Genomic DNA, 16,973 nt, shown 5'->3' on the forward strand with positions numbered 1-16,973 from the left:
GCCACTGGCACTGGTGGCACTTTACTGGCGATGGGCTGGCAAACACACACAGGGTGGTGCCTGCTGCTTGTCCTGGTGGGTCTTGGGGTACCCCTTGTACTGCTCCCCATCTTCAGGGCCCCCTGTGTCACCTGGGGTGGTTGAACATGTCACCGGGTTACACCAAACCCCTGACAGCCTGCAAACCGCTGTGGGCATCACACGGGAGAGGGAACAGGCCAAGAGGAGCAGAACACATCAGGAGAGGGTGCCAACACCACGTTTTGGAACCAGCTGCCCCTCGCCATGCCAACTGGCGGGTGCCACATCCCAGGGAATCAAGCCCAAGGAGCCGGCGAGTGCCAGGCCTGGCCCTGACCCGGCTCCCACAGCACGGGAGGGTTTGGCCATGCCAAGCTCCTGCCTGGAGGAAAGTGCAGCTCACACCAAAAAGAGCAAATCCAGCGTTTCATCGTCAGCACATGGTGGCAGGGGGAGGACTCACACCTCCAGCCCACAAGGCCCTGTCCAGCAGACACCTCTGCTCCAGTGTCCAGTCCTGTCCATCGGTGACACCACGTCACACAGACGGGTTCTCCCCAAAAAGCCACCAGGCACCTGGGTTTTGTCTTTCTCCAGGCCAGGTGCTGAGCCAAAAAGCCATTGTTGCCACCAAAGGGAGAAAAACCCTGCTGTCAGGACAAGCGAGACAAAGAAAGATGCTTCGTTGGGTTGCTTTTTTTCAATTAGAATTTTTTTTTTTTTTTTTTTATGAAAAAAGATCACACGGAGTTCTCCAACAAACAGAATGCCAAAAAAATTGTTTTAAACAAAACATAAACAAAACAAAACAAAAAGACAAAAACCTGGCTCTCCTTTCCTCTCGATTGTCTGAAATATCCTTGTGTTCCATAGAAGGCAGTGGGTTTTAAGTGCTTTCTATTTAACATTAGCATAAAATCTCTCTCGCGCGCTCTCTCTCTCGGTCTTTAAAATATGCTCACACAATTTGCTTCTAGAAGTACAGTACACTTTGAGCGTGGGGGGTGTGCCTGTTCCCAGATCATTTACAATCACAATCCAACAGGAAATAAAAAATAATATTCTAAACGTCAGACTGTGTTCATTTCTGCCGTTGTGGGTTTTTTTCCTTTTTTTTGTTTGGTTTTTTTCCTTTTTTTTTTTTTTTATAATTTCATAATTTTTTTCACAGTTTTAAAAAGTTTATATTTATATATATATATTTATATTTATATTTATAATTAAAAAGTTGAATCCATTTAAAGACTTATAATACAGGAGGGCTAAAGAGTCTTTTGGTACATTAAAACTGTACAGGCTAGAACCGTCACTGTCCGCCGTGCCGAGGCGCCGCTGGCCCGGGGTGGAGATGGTACGAGCTCAGCACCACGTGGTTTGTTTAAAGGACGAGGGGTCACTCTGTGGGGCTGTCCCTCACCCCTGAGCCCCTGCCTCCAGGGTGGAGAGTTTCCAATCTGTCCTTGGCTTAAGCGTCTCCCCACCGGAGCCTGGGCCGAGCCGGGCCCCGCTCCGCGTCCCGGCGATCCGTAGTGCGAGTCGGGAGTTGCAAAGATCAGTGCGTCTCTTGGAGTTTTAAGTGCAAGGATGGTGTGTCGTCCTCCTCAGGTTCTTCTCTGCTGTTCCCTCTTGCCAGGTGTAGCCCTGGAGCAGCAGCGTGCCCGAGGGGAGCTCAGCTCCCCCCTGGATGGAGGCAGCTGAACAGTGCAGTCCCGGAGCCCAAGGTGGCAGCGGGGCTCTGGCTGTGGGAACGCCGTAGGCAGGCACAGCCGGGTTCACACACTGTCCCCGTTCCCTTCAAATGATGGGCAAGGATTCCCAGCAGCTCCACGTCTCAGAGCAGCCAAGCCATGGCAGGTAAAGCTGGGTGAGGGATGCCGGAATCCAGTGGGCTCTGATCTTCTCCAAGCGCCAAGCTGCAGCTTTTCCCGGTCATTTCCTGCCCGTTCACTGCACGCTCCAAGATGAGGTCTCAGTTTGCCTCCTCACCCCCCTGGCCACCTGCTTGCTCCCTCCAGCACCTGTGCAGGGCAGAAGGGGTGCAGAGCTGTAGAGGGTTCAGGCTGTTTGTTCAATGCAGTGGGAAGGCAGCATCCCAGACTGGATGTTGGCTCCTCTTCCACCTGGCTCCTCCCAGCCCGGAGGATTCTCTTCTGCCATCTCTGAGCTGGGGCCAGCCCTGTGCTGTGGTGCCCCACACGCTGCTGGAGAGGTCTCCAGGGAAAGGGAACGGAAAAAGGCGCTGAGAGGATCGAGACGAGGCGCTGAGAGAGACTCATCTCCTTTCTCTTTCACCCTGTCCTTCCTATAAAGGGTCATGCGAAACTAAGCCGGAAAGGGAATATAAGGACGGAGAGGAGCGCACGCAGAAGGCAAGAGGGTCCTTCCACGTGCGGGCGGCTTCCGAGTTACTGACGGGGAAAAAATGACACAAAAGGGATCCCTCCTGCTGGGGGGTCCCGCTGGTGAAATGATCACGAGACCCATGTGCTTTCCTGGACCAAAAGGAGGAAGGGAGAAGTTGGTCAAGTGTCACCTTACTTAAAGCCACTTCCAGAAGAGCCTCGGGGTTCAAGCACCACCACCACCCCCAATGGCATCTTCCTCGAGTGCTGTAACTGCTTCCCCAACCCCTTTCTTCAGCCTTCTCCTTCCTCCTCGCGTCTCTCGCGCTCTCCTGTCTGTAGTGTGACACAGAAATGAGCATTGAAAGAAACAATCATGTCGTCTGAACAGGCACGTCCTCAGGTTTGTCCCATCCCTTCCCAGGGGGTGGCATGTGTCCCCTGGGCGGTCAGCAGATGACAGGGACCCCGTCGGTGTTGAAGATCATGCCCGTCGTGGGCTCGTAGGTCCCTGCAAGGTAGTAGAGGTCCTCACTGTCTTGGTATTTCTTTGTCTTTAGCATCTGCTCATATTGATCCAGACCAACAACAAGACATTTGTGTGAGATGGTCTGGACGTCATTTTCATCCACGTGAGAGGACTGGTAGAGGGCTCTCTGCACAAGAGGAACAGAAGGAAGAAGGTGGGGAAAAAAAGGAGCCATTAGATCACACAGCATTTACAGCATCATCTTCAAAAAGCAGCAAAAACACTCATCGTAATGGGATACGACTCTGCTCACACTCAAGAACATCTCACTCATCCCAACAGCCAGCCCAGGGGAGAGACACTGGGAATCTGCACAGGCTCATGGACAGCCTGGACAATCCCTCCAGCCCCCCGAACCTGAGCCAAGCACTTGGCCAAGCACACATAAAGGAAATAGGGAGGCCAGGTGTTTATCATCCTCATTTCAAGGATACAAATGCAAAGATGAGTGCTGGATACCCACTCCCTGTTTCTCCTACCCTCCCAGAAATATCCATCCCAAGGCCTGGGCACTGTAGACTTGGCAGCTGAGGCAAAAAGCAAGAGCCAGAGAAGTTTGGGGGGCATTTCCCAGCAGTATTTATTTGTTACAGGGTTTCCCTCCCAGCCTTCCCCCAGTCTCACCAACCTCCATAAAGTCCTTCCTCTGGTTGGATGCCTGCAAAGCTGTGGACAGACTCCTGCCCGATTTCTGATCCCAGCGCTGTGCCCAAGGAGAAAAGAGGAAACAGAAATGAAAACCTGGTGAATTCATTGTTTTTCCATGCCATCACCTCCCGCCCACCACACGTGCTTTTGGAACTTCAACTCCTGCCCACTGCCACTAGGAATAAATCCTGCTGTAAACCAGATGGACATGTGCAAATTTCAGTGTTTCTGTGCACCAGGCCCATCCCTCTTACACTTTAAAGACCTGATCTGGCCCTTGACACTCTTTTTAGACCAACGCAAAAGTCTTTATTTCCTAATGCAAAGAAACACACTCTCCCTTCCTCAAGGGGCCAACACTGGGCTTGCCCACACCACAGGCAGGCCCCAAAAGATGAAAGAATGGGGCCACCCCCTTCAGGGTACCAGTAACAAACTGGGCCTTGGGTGTTTTCCTTATCATTGGAAACAAAAGGGAGCAAGGAGCTCTGCAGCCCTCTCAGCAAAGGAGACCAGCCTACCTTGCCTTCATTGAGTTTCTTCCCAGGGTTGGTTTCTTCCGGGTGGTAAAACCATTTGACTCGGACCACCATGTTGTTCCCCCAGGATTCCCACATGCTCTGGATCCGGCCAATGTAGGGCAGGTTGGGGCGGCCAGCGGAGAGGAAAACCGCGCAGTCCCCGATGCGGATGATCTCCTTGCCCCGCACGATGGCCTTGTAGAACAGCTTCCTGGCCTTCCCTTTCATTCCTCGTCTCTGCCAAGAGAGGATCACACAGGTGCTCAGCTGGGGATCACCCAGATTTTCCCCAAACACCACTGACTGCCCATGCCCTTCTGTTGGCAGAGCCACAGTATTCCCACAGGAACTGGGGCACAGGGATACCCCATGCAGAATGGCTTCTCCAACACAGTGAAAGCCCACCCCAATCTCCCTGCAAACTGGACACTTGGCACACCACGCCAGCAGTTCCACCACCCCAGGAAAAGGGAAGAGGCACCAGAAGGCAAATTCCAGTGCTGAGTGCCAAGCACTACGGAGCATTTACCTGTGTGGGTTTCCCAAACCACTTCCACAGCTGCCGCGCCGGGAGGAAAGCAGCGATCTTGGGCCTGTTCTCCACGGAGGGCAGGCGCTGGCGCTTGGCCAGCTCCTTGGTGGTGGGCAGGTGGATGCCCTCGCGCTTCTTGGGCCGGCTCTTGTTGCCGCTCTGCGGCGGTGCCGGCTGCTGCGCCGGCTGCTGCGCCGGCTGCTGCGCCGGCTGCTTCTGGCTCTGCGGGTGGGAGGACGCCCGGGATTTCCCTGCCTGCTTGGCTTGCTTGGGTGGGAGGGTTTGCTGCACCGAGGAACTCGGCTGGGCCTCAGCTACTTCGTCATCAGAGCTACAGGAGGAATCTTCGTCTGTAGTGGAGGAGGAAGAAGAGCTGGAGCTTGATGAAGAAGAGGTTGATGAGGTGGAGGAAGAGGAGGAAGATGACGATGAAGAGGAACTGCTGCTAGAAGAGGAAGAAGAGGAAGAGTTGGAGGAAGAGAGAGGGGTGGATGCTCTTGAGCTGGCTGAGCTGCTGTCCTGGGCTTCCCCTTGGTTCTTCTCAGCCTCCTCCTCTCCCTCTGACTCCGAGCTGCTGTCACTGCTGTTACTTTCAGACTCCTCCACAGCTGCTGGAGCTGCTGCCTTTTCTTCCTGGTCCTTTGAAGCAGCAAGGCTCTCCACTGAGGCATCAAACTTTCCTCCAAAGCTGGCAGGGGAAGGGTCTCCCTCAGCCACCTTGGCTCGGGAAGATTTCTGCTTGCCCTCCACACTCACTGCAGCAGAATAGCCCAGCCCCAAGAGACTCTTCCCATCTCTGCGACTGGCCAGGTTCGAGTCCTCCAGCATCCTCATCGCCTCCTTCATCTTCTTTGTCTTTGGAGACATCACACCCTCATGGTCCAGCTTGATCAGGATTTCGTTGTCGTGCTTCCTCTGAGCTTTGACCATGGTGCCAAACTCTTGTGTCTCCTCTGTGGGCCGTCCTTTCTTGGCCTTGGCTTTGGACACCGAAGCATCACTGGAGCCAAAGGCGGCCAGCGTTCCCGGGAGATCGCTGTAGGGCTCCGTGCCGAGGATGCTGCCGAACACAGCAGGCTGGTAAGAGGGTTGTGGGGGGCTGTGCAGCTTCGTGGAGATCTTCATTTTGCTGGCTTTTGACCGTTTTTCCTCTGTGGGAGCAGGAGAGCCTCCAGTCGGCAGCGGTTGTGATTTTCGTGACCCCTTCATGCTTGGCTTGCTCAAGCAGGCCGGCTTCTCTGGGACCGTGGAGGTGACAGGTGAAGACTCCACCTGATCCTTCTCTTCAGGCAAGGCAGCCTCTTCTGCAGAGGGGAAGAAACACAAAGACATGATGTTATCCCTCCAGATGGGCTTGACTAGCTCAGACACACCCAGACACCAGTGCTGACTGGTCTCTGGCCAAGCATGGCTTGTTCCTGCCTGCTCAGGTACCCCCAAAGGAACACAGGGGGTGTCCTCACTGCTCACTGAACAGCCTGGCCTGGTGCCAGCACTTGTGAGAAGTGACGGACAATGCCCAGGGGCGCTGCTTCAACTTCAAAGAGAACCAAAGTACAAATCTCCTGCACCTTTAGCCCTATTAACGGCTGCAGAGGTGCTCAGCTGAAACAGGGACTCTGCTCCACATCCCTGACTGACAGGAGGAGGCTGGCACAGCACAGGCCAGCTTCGAGCCAGCCTCCTGTAAACTGTAGCCACAGCAGAGAGAGATGCATGAGTGCTTTGCACTCAAGCAGTACTTCCATCCTCACAATCCTGCTCCAAGCAACAGCCCTAACCTGGGGAGAATTGCGGGGAACTGTGCAAAGATTCCCTCAGCTCCAGGCCTGGCAGTGTGGCAACTTACCAGCTTTGGCCTTGACACTCGGCTTCCTCCCTCGCCCTTTGCCCTTTGACACAGGCTCCTCTGACCCCAGAGCAGCTCCCTCTTTTCCTTCTCCAGTGTCTTTGCTGGATTTACGGCTACGGCGCTTGGTGCTGGGCACCAGAAGGGCAGGGGAAGGCTCAGCACCTGGAACAGGTCAAAGAGATGTTCAAATGCAATCAAATAACACATAAAACAGAGATGTGATATCGTGAAAATATCCCAACCCGATCTGCAACAGGGACTGGGCCTTTTTCCTTTGGGTGATAGCCCACCCCAGCTCTGTGTTCGATAATTGATGGCGCAGTCTTTGTGACTGGAAGTCTGTGAACTTGTCCCAAAATTTGAGGAAAGCAGCCCAAAACTCCATATTATGTCAGAGTGGGAAGCGCCCTACAAAAAAACTGAACAGCAAGACTCACACTGGATCTTGTAGTCAGGTGGGAGAAGCCGAATGTGAGACAGTGGGATGCGTCCCGTGTCCCCGTCATCGAACTCTACTGTGATGAGATCACCATCTTCCTCCAGATCCAGGGTTCCTGCGGGATGGGGGAGCAGAAGAAGGGGTTAGGAACAAAGATCAGAGTACAAACCCCTTGTAAGGGAAGCGGGGACACGGGGAAAGGCAGGAGTGCTGTACCAGCTGCAAAGCATCCCACCTTACCTTTCCTAGGCTGTGCAGGGAGGGCACAGAAGGCTCACTCTGCAATGGAAAGTCCCTGATAATACTAAACCAGCCCACTCAGTGCGAAATTCCCCATCAGCAGCACTGCTCCAGAACCTAACAGCCATTCCAGTTTGACTTCCCATCTCTCTCTACTACTTCCCTCTGTTCTAGCAGAAATTCACTGAAATATCTTTTTTTCCCCTGCCTTTTGTAACTACTCTCAGCCATCATAAACTGCTGCTTTTCACTTTCCCCAAGAGAAATAAGCTGTGTTATCACCCTCTCTTCTTGCAACAGCATTACGGGTTTACACATCAAAAGTAATTATTCCCTTTTACACACATGGCATGACTAAGAGCCCAAAACCAAGACTAGCCATGGCAGAATTGTTCAGAGCCATTCACCAATTTTTTAATGGGACCAGACTGGAGAGTTTTGTGTCAGAGCAAAGTTGTGAGTGACCAGGTGATTTAGAAACCTCCACAGTCTCAGAAATAATTGATGCCTGGAATAAATTCTGACTTTCTGAAATGTATTAAGCGTCCTTGATATATTTAGGCTCCCAAATTGCTCAAATCTCTTCCTGAACCTGCAGGATGTTATTAAATCTGCTTCATTAATGAGAGGGGCATGACATGGAGGAGAGAACAGGCCAGGCTCTGACCTCGAGGACACTCACAGCAGAGCTCAGGGCTTCCCCAGAGAAGCCTGACATCCCTGAGGACACACAGGGCTGAGACATCCCAGGATCACAGCACAGCGAAGCCAGGGTGGCCTTACCTCGGACAACTGTTCCTGGGTAGAGGCAGCGGTACTGCTGGCTCCAGTAGGCTGCAATCCTCGTGCCCTCGGGCAGGAACCGCACTGAGGGGGGTTTCACATCGATGATCTGCTCAGGGCAAGGGGAAGGCAATTACTGACCACCCTGGCACCAGCACAGACCAGCCCACCACAGCTGGCACGGAGCAAAGCAGCTCTGGAGAAGGCAAGGGACAGTTTCCCTGCTGGGGAATGGCCTCCTGTGTGCTCACAGGGCCCGTGAAGGACCACCCCTGCTGGAATACAGGACTAGTGCCTGCTGCCAGTGGGGGAGTTTGGCCATGGGGCAGCGAGTGCCCACACTGACCATGGGGGCAGGACCAGGACAGCCCTGCAGCTGGAGGAGGAGAGAGCTTCCAGCTAGCCTACCCCCCCCAGAACAGGGCACAGACAGCGAGGACAGGCCACACATACCGCTTCCTGCAGGAGCTGCTCCAGGCAGTAAATGTGGGGCCGGTTTCCCCTCTCGCCCTCCACCACCACCCGGTATCTGAAACACAAAGGTTCTGTCAGACACAGCACATGGGAGACACCACCCCGACCAGGTAACGCCTCCCTCTGAGGATGTGAGAGCACTTAATGAGAGATAATTGGATTTCCCTCAGTGCTGATAAACCAGAGTGAACTCTCCTTCTCTCCCTGCCAGACACTGTCAGTCCCTGGGCAGCCAGCTCTATGCAGCCCCCAAAATGATCCATGCAGCAGCTCTGTCCCCATTTTCTGGCAGATCCCAGGTGGACACAGCAGCCCCTCAACTCACATGTCTGGTGAATGCACTGTCTTGACATGCCCAGCGTAGAGCAGCTTGTCATCCATGGGGATGAGCACACGCAGGCCGTCCTTCAGCTCATCCTTGTCAATGATGCAGGAGCGGGGAGCTGTGAGGTGTGGGAGCAAGATGGGGATCAGAGAGCACCACACGTGGGAAAGGGACACTGAGGGGAGAAGGGAGCTTCATATTCTCAGCATCACTGTTCCTTCTCTTGATAATAAAAACATACCAGTAAATGAAAATAGGGCAACTCAGAGACTGGGCTTCAACTAGATGTCACAGTGACCCATGCTGACAGGGCTTAGTTTTTATTGAATTGACTGAAAAATTGCTATCTCCACCCCAAAGACCCATGGCTTTGGATGAGGAATGCGTGAAAGCAGCACAGTAGTCCTCTGAGCAGCCCTGGGAAACCAGCCCACCTCCTCTACCTGTAAAATCCTGCCCTTACCTGGTGTGGGTGGCCTCTCAACCAGCATGCTCAGTGGGATGTTCTCATCTTCTGAGAAGCTGCTGTCTTGGTTGGGTTCAAAATCCTCCTCTGCTGCCATGCTCTCCATGAGCTTGCTGACAGCTCCTCCTTTCCCTCGGTTCTGCAGGACAGCAAGCAGCACATCAGCTGGATCACCACAGGAAACAGTCTGACCCCATCTCACCTTCCTCCAACAAAAAATAACCTGAGGATATTGGGACAAACCTGTCTCCATCCTCAGGAATGTTCATCTCACAAACAGTTAAATGGGGGTACCCAAACTTTTTGCTGCCTTTATCCCCAAGCATCACCAGCAGTTGCCCAAAAGCTATTCCCCACATCCTCACTCTTGGAGGTTGGGAGAGACGCTGTGGAGCGGTAGTTTTGCTCTGCATTCACCACAGTGTTCCTGAGCCTCTGTCTTCACTGAACAGGCATCAGGCACTGTTCCTATTTCTTCTCCAGTCTCCATGATCTTTGACATGCAGACCATAAGCATCACACAGAAATCATGTGAGAAGACAGCAACGTGTGTTATGAGAGATGACAGGCTACAGCAATGGAGCAGGGACCTGCCATGACCCAGTGCTGAGCAAGGCTACTCCATCACCATCTCCTTGGCCCTTGCTGTCCATGCAAGCTCTCCCTCCACCCTGTGGCAGCCTTAGAGAAAATCCTGCCTGCTTGCTAATTTGGGGGATGAAGGCAAATGAACAGCAGATGGTAGCAGCAGGTACTATCTGTGAGTCTTCCTTGGATTTTAGGCTTCTCAAACAAGGCCTTTGCCTTCAACACACCCAGCAAAACTTGCATCTCTGTTTTTCCACCGTCACACTGCAACAGTCCAGGATACAGCAGGGCTCTGCCAGCCACCCTCCAGTTCAGCCACACTAGAAGCAGGCCCTCACCTCTTTTTTCACCTCCTTGGCTTTCACCTTAGCTTTGCTCTTCTTGGTGGAGCCCAGGGCACTTGCCAGGCTGACCCGAACATCAGAGGGGGAGCTGGGGATGCCAGGAGGAGACATGGATGAGGAAGAAGAGCAGCAGGGTGTTTCTTTCCCCTTCTTCCGCTGCTAAAAATAAAAACAAAACACTCCCATCAGTAAAGAGAAGATTGGTAAAGATCTGGGTCCAAGGCAAGGGGAAAGCTGGAGCAAGGCAGGCTATGCACAGGCAGGATTATGTTCAGCCCAGCAGTTAGTTCACTGCCCACATCACATCCCACATCTCCCAGCTCTGCTTTCTGGCTTCACGCATTTTGGGAAGAGCTTTTCATTACCCTGAAGAGCAACTCCTGCCCATCAAATCTTCCTCCAAAGAGCTCCAAGAAGATCCCAGTTGGCCTCGTGTCACAACTAACTTGGCTAACTCTTCCCGTCAGTGTTCTTCCACAACACTGCCATGAACTGAACTGGAGCCAGAGGGAGCCAAGCATTCAGCTTAGATGAAACAGCAGAACCCAACGACCACTGTCACCCCCAGCCAGGGACAAACCTCAGAAGTCACCATATAAAAGGTGAACAGCTTTAGAGGCCAGTCTGGGGGCCACGGGTCAGCAAGAGGACAAGCTCATGCAGAGATTGGGAGAGAGATTTCACAGGATCTGTTTTAACGCAGGATCGTTGACTCTGGCCACCCAAACAGAATGGATTTGGGACATGGAGGGTGACAGAAGTAACCAGCCCCATTCAAACACGACAGGCTTTTACTCCCTGCAAGTCAGATCCAAGTCTGACAGAGCCTCCAGGTGCACAATGGGGCTGACACAGGACAGCCAAACAACTGCTGAGACAGGACTCAACTCTCCTCTGCCTTAGTGAAGTTAATTGCCCTCCCCTCACCCTCAGCTCCCAAGCGTCCCAACACCAACCTGGCCAGCACATTCCTCACCTTGCTTAGCTCTTTCCTCTCCTTCCCCTTGCTGCCTTCCTTTTTGGGGCTCATGGGGGCCCCCTTGCCACAGCGCCCAGCTTTGGACACAGGGGTGGAGCTGGCAGGCGCCGTGGACGTCAGCATGGCCGAGGACGTGGTGGCGTCGTGGAGGAAGATCCGCTCGCTGCGGCGCCGGTTCCACAGGTCATCATCGCTGGCCTCCAGCCCAAACTCAAAGCTCAAGTCCTTAGGGGATTTAAATTTCTTCAGCTTGCGGCCTTTCTCAGACCCCAGCTTGGTCTTGTCAGCGCTCCCAGACGCGGAGTCAAGGCTGCTGGGGGCCTGGCTTGGCGCGATGCTGCTGGACTCCAGCGGCCCCTTCTTCCCGCGCAGCAGCCCTGAAGGAGATTTCTTCCTGATCTTGATCTCGCTCTCAGAGTCAGTGTACTCAAACTCTGTCCCTAGGGGTAAAGGATTTAACCATCACTCAAAGGTCTGTCTGAACCAAGAGGGGACATATCCTGCTGGAAACTTCTGGGCTCCATGGGAGATGCTGTGTCTGTTCAACAGAGCTCTTGCTCGTTCCCCATTCCAATCCCCACATCCTTCAGACCTCCATTTCTGAGCCATAAAACACTGCGGAAATTCCCTGGAAGTAAGCCTGCCCTGCTCCAAACCAGAGCCCAATCATTCAGGCAGTGTGGTTCAGTGTGTTCCCTGCCTCCATTTTCTCCCTTCTCCCACAAGCAAAACCCTGCAGGGAAGCTCTGAAGAGAAAAGATAAACTTTAACATGTCCCTTCTCAAAAAGGAGCTGCTCAGCTGAAACCAAGCATAAACCCCATAAGCTGATCCCTCCTTCTCTCCTGGTGGGAGCCCTCTCCAGTTTCACCTTTGTTTCAGGAGAACAATGTCTTTTAACAAACGGAATAAATCCATATTTCAAGCTTATTTTTTCCCACTGGCCAACAGACACCACAGATCTTTTTAGTGGCTCAAGTAGTTGCCCTAAAGTCAAGAGAGGTAAATGATCTTTTGTCTGTGGCAAATGGAATTCCCCTCACATTGGCCTCAGCTTAGTGCAGGCACAGCAGTACCCAGAGGCCTGAAATACTGTAGTAATGCCAAGATGTTCCCCACCTTCACTGTGTTCCCCTGAACCCGATAAAGGAAAGCAAGATCATGTTTCCAGGGGCAGAAGAGAAACTGAGGAAGCACCCACACACCCAGCAACACGGGCAGGAGGCAGGCAAACAACATTCACGTGGGAAAATGAAAATGTACGTGGCACAAGCAAGGAAAGCATCTTCTCCTGGTTGTTCTCTCAAATACACACACTTTCCTGGGTAAATTCAGTCTGCAGGAAACTGCTCTCCTCTACCCAACCCTCTTCCCCTGAGACAGCCCCAGCATGAGGAGAGAAAGAGCCAGCATGTCAAAAACAAAGCTGGCAAGGCTCAAAATGAAAAACCCATTGGAAATTAAAACACTCCTTCTCCTCTCTCAGTACTGTATGAGGTAATTTCTAGATGCTTCCAGTTTCAAGGAGGGCAGGTTACAAGACAATAAATTCTTAGCAGAGGCTGTTGGAACAAGTTGGCAAAAGCCTAATATAGCATGGAAACAGTGCTAAAACAAGCCAGGCTCCTGAGGAGGACATCATTTTCCATTCTGAAGCATGCTATAAATTCCATTATCACTTAATAAATATTAATAGAGAATTTATAAATGGAACCCATATAGATCTGTCTAACCAGGAACAATGTCACCAATGGGCACTTGTGCAGCAGGGCATGGGGAGGGGAAGTGAAATGAAACTCCCAGCACATTGAAACTGAGACAGAGGCAGGGCAGAAACCCAGATTCTGGCACTGCAAACACACGAGCAGAGGAAGGAACGCTTGTTCTGAGTCTCACTGGCTGGTTTCTATAAGGAAGCTGATGGGATGGGCTGATGGAAAGAGTTTTTCTTCTGCTTGGGTGTCTGTGCTTTCCTTGGGTATCCAGGATCAGCTGCATTTAGCACACGCCTCCTTCCCTAAAATTTAACAGCACTTCACTGCCTTCTGCACTCTGTCCAAGGGGATGCAGCATCCCACTGCTTGCCTTTGCAGCATGTCTTGTTGAGAATTTGCCAAGAAGGAAAAAAGAAAACTTTGACAAAGCCACAGCTGTCCCTAGGGAAGCCATGGATGCAGCTGCTAACCTGCCACGTCCGTGACTGGTTTTTGTTTCCCTCTCAAGCCACTTTCTCCACCTTCAGCATCAGGACCAAGCAGCCAAAGCAAAGAAAGGGCAGCTCAGTGTCGGGATACACAACCTGCTCTCTTGCAGCACAACTGGGACCTCCCAAACCTTGCAGCTTGCCCCCACGGCACCACCCCCCACCACGGAACTCACCCATCAGGCTCTGCCTCTCCTCCTTCTTCTTCGCCTTCTGCTTGGCCTCCAGCTGGATGATGGAAAGCGGAGGGGGAACGATGGGGCTGGGCATCGCACTGGCAGCAAACCTGGCCAGAAGGCCCAGGCCACTCTCATCCAGGGCAGGAGACGACAGCCTGTCTGTGCCATCCGTGCCATAATCCTCTGCTTCCTCCTCTTCCTCCTCGTCGTCGTCCTCCTCCTCCTCTGAGCTGGAATCTGGCACGCAGAAGACAGGGAGCCCGTTACAAATCTCACAGAGTTGTGCAGCAGCCACATTTCCAACCCGAAGCGCAACTTTCCTGCTGCTCTGGGCCCACCTAACTGGCACTGAGCCACCCGGGACTGAGCCACAAGACGCTGGCCGTGGGCACACACGTGTCCCTGCAGCCACAGAGCCGGTGTCACCCTGCCTGCCACCACCCTGGAAGGACACAGCAACACAGGGCACGGCAAAGACAACCCATTCAGGGCAAGGGAGGGAAGAGCAGGGTGCTGGCAGATTTGAAAAGGATGCCAGGCACCCCTTCCCTACAGCTTTCAGGAGGAATGAAAAGCTTAATTCCTTTGAAAATCCCAACCTGGGAGCTGTGGGATTCCCCTCCCGCCCACCAACACTTCCTCCATAAGGAAATCCATTAGTGTAATCAGAACCAGAGATCAGCATGGAAGGGGAATACCAGAGAGGAGCCTGTGCCATGGCAGGAGGCAAGGGGGACACAGGGAGGAAGGAGAAGGGGCAGGAAGCAAAAATGCAAAGAGAGGGGGAGAAATAATAATTTGAAAGCAATGGATTTGGAATGCATAAGGGAGGAAAGTGTAGGTAGTGCATAAGGGAGGAAAGTGTAGGTAGTGCTGGAGACAAGGAGCAATGTTTGAACCCTCTGCCTCAGAACTCTCTCCGTGCCTTTCATCTCCCTCTCCACAGCCCAGGAAAGGGAAGCCTGGCTCAGCACAGGCAGGAAGAGCTGCCCACAGCCAAAATCTAATTGTGGCAAAGAAATCACCCTCACTGCCTGCCTCAGCTGACACCTGCAGAGCAGTGGGCCTAGGGCTTCCTCTAGGGTGTGTACACATCAGGAATTTTGGGGGTAGATGCTCTGAGAGCGACACCTCTCCCTCCCTACAGTGCTTCCCAAGAGTCTGTCAGCAGCTCAGAGACAATTAATTTTAACAGCATCTCAACCACTGAGTGCTGGTGAGCAAGCCACTTCACAAGTGCACATATACCACACACACACGCTTATACACACACATATATGAGCACACAGATCTATAAAAATATATGTATTTGACTGGGAAAAGTGGGTCTGGAAAAGATATTTCATTTCTCTTGAAATTGAGGGCTTAAGTAGGATCATTGAGGCTGCTGGAAAATTTCCACCACTAGCAGGAGCCCTGTTCTGAGCCCACTCCCCAGCTCCTACCAGCCACTGTCCTTGCGTCTGAAATCCAGCCAAATGAGAAACCAGATCCCTTCGAAATGAGCTGGAATGAACATGAAAATCCTTTTCTTTTCACATATGCCCTCTGGGATAGATAAAAACATCCTCAACACTTGGTTGCTCAGGAAAAAAAAAATACAACAACAAAAGTGTTCTTTTTCCATGATATTAGAAAGAACAGGGATATCAGAAAACAATGTTCTCATCCTTGCATTTTATCAACTGAGGTGAGTGGCTTTTTTTTTTTTTTTTTAATCATGGATGGTTTATCTCTGTAGCATACATCTGATAGTCACAGAATACTAATTTTTAACTGCATAAAAATTCCTTCCCCTTTTCAGTTGCTCAGACTGGTTCCTTGTGATATAAAAATGCTACTAAACCTACAGCCCTGCAGTCAATATCAAAAAATCCACAGCACTGTTCACTCCTTGCATAAAAACCACAGGCAAAAAAAAAAAAATCCACAGCAAATTGGTATCAGATTCCCTCCCCTACCAGAAAACAGGGCACAACTACTGTTTTTATATCACATTTTGCCAAACAGAAAACAAATCCAGATGAACTTTATTCTGAGACGTGAAAACCACCTGCCTGAAAAGCAGCAAAACCGTGCCTGAGTTCAGTGACACCCCGTGGGGTAGCGTGACCTTCTCCATCCATCCCATCTAGCTCTGAAATTCAACGATTTTCAGCAAAAACAGGGGGGAACAAAAAAGGAAAAAAAAATCAACCTGTGCAGCCCCTCATGCCAGACCCGAGAGCGGGCTGAGCAGAGTGGCTCAGCGAGCAGCTGGGGAGGAAAATGGGGGGGAAAAAAACGGGAAAGTTTGCAGGAAAATCCCTCCCTGAGCAGTCCAGCCCCATCGGCTCAGCCACACCCAGCAGCATCATTCCTTCAGCACTTACACCCTGCATGTGCAAGGGCAAAAGGCTGCCCAGCAGCTCCAGCATTTCAGAGGCATTCAGGTAAAAGAGATTTAAAAGCCAGGATGGCAGCGGCTGCTGCTCAGGCTACAGAAAATGCACAACACCGTGAGGTGCCTGGTGGTTATTCCAACCTCGTGCCCGTACACGGCGTCACACTACGGAAAGACGACTGAAGACAGTCCCTTGTCAGCATTTTTACCACAACACTTATATTTTTATCTGCAGGAGATACAATTTCCAGCCTGAAAATAACCCCATTTTAACACATTCACAGCACAGATCTATCCTCCTCCACCTCTCGTGGCGAGGATAGATCTTGCTAACCCCACAACACAATCCCTGCTCCTCTTGTTTCTGATTTTCCAAGGGACGAAAAGTAACAAATAAAGCAAAAAAAAAAAAGGACATTTGGGGCTCTGCTCCAAGCCCACATGCTTCTAAAGTAAGCCCCAAACTTCTGGCCATGGTGGCGAGTAAGCTGCTGGTGCTCTCTGTCCATCTGTACAGCTCCTTGGAGAGACTGGAGCCTGTATTTAATGGGACACAGGAGTTTTACTGCTACTGTACCCAAATTGTGTGTGGGTTTGAAATTAACTATGCACAGATTCCTTTACACAACTGAAGCCTCAATATTTTTTTTTTTTTGGTCCTGAAAAGGTGACTTTTAGCCAGCAATGGGGAAAAAGACATTTAAAAAAAAAAAAATTTCTTTCCTTCAGTGGTAATTCTGTTAACACGGAGAGAGGTTAAGGAGAAAAAAATGCTCAAGGTTAAAAATATCTTTTCTAATTGACATTTTTAAGAGCATGTATATGTGTGTATATACCCACACACGCAACCACACGTGTACATACAACCCCACAGCCAAAACAAACAATACATTCCTATTTAAATGCTACTGATGCCAGATAAACTGGAGCCAACGATTATTTTAATTTTTACCTGCACTGAATTAAAACCCAAACCTGGTTAGGAATACTAAGTTTTCTCATTGCTTTTAACAGCTAAGCTGCCATGTTTACTGTAGGAGAGCAGTAAATGAAGATTTGTTAATGATGAACAGAAATTGGTTTAAGCAATTTGGTTTTTAGAGACTGATGTATGTAACAAGACAGG

At 51.4% G+C, this 16,973-nt stretch overlaps 1 protein-coding gene across 1 annotated transcript in view; it reads right to left on the reverse strand.

The window, feature by feature from the left end:
• Positions 1–711: 711 nt before the first annotated feature.
• Positions 712–16,973, reverse strand: part of TNRC18 (trinucleotide repeat containing 18) — a 54,848-nt gene continuing 38,586 nt past the window's right edge. Inside the window, 13 exon segments of the mRNA XM_040079540.1 lie at positions 712–3,019; positions 3,521–3,595; positions 4,062–4,298; positions 4,591–5,897; positions 6,443–6,607; positions 6,883–6,999; positions 7,908–8,016; positions 8,361–8,436; positions 8,707–8,824; positions 9,170–9,311; positions 10,099–10,263; positions 11,081–11,523; positions 13,462–13,701. Of these exon segments, the coding sequence (XP_039935474.1) occupies positions 2,813–3,019; positions 3,521–3,595; positions 4,062–4,298; positions 4,591–5,897; positions 6,443–6,607; positions 6,883–6,999; positions 7,908–8,016; positions 8,361–8,436; positions 8,707–8,824; positions 9,170–9,311; positions 10,099–10,263; positions 11,081–11,523; positions 13,462–13,701 (3,401 nt within the window). The 3' untranslated portion in view covers positions 712–2,812.

Source organism: Hirundo rustica, chromosome 15 (genome assembly GCF_015227805.2).
Source record: "Hirundo rustica isolate bHirRus1 chromosome 15, bHirRus1.pri.v3, whole genome shotgun sequence".
NCBI lineage: Eukaryota > Metazoa > Chordata > Aves > Passeriformes > Hirundinidae > Hirundo > Hirundo rustica.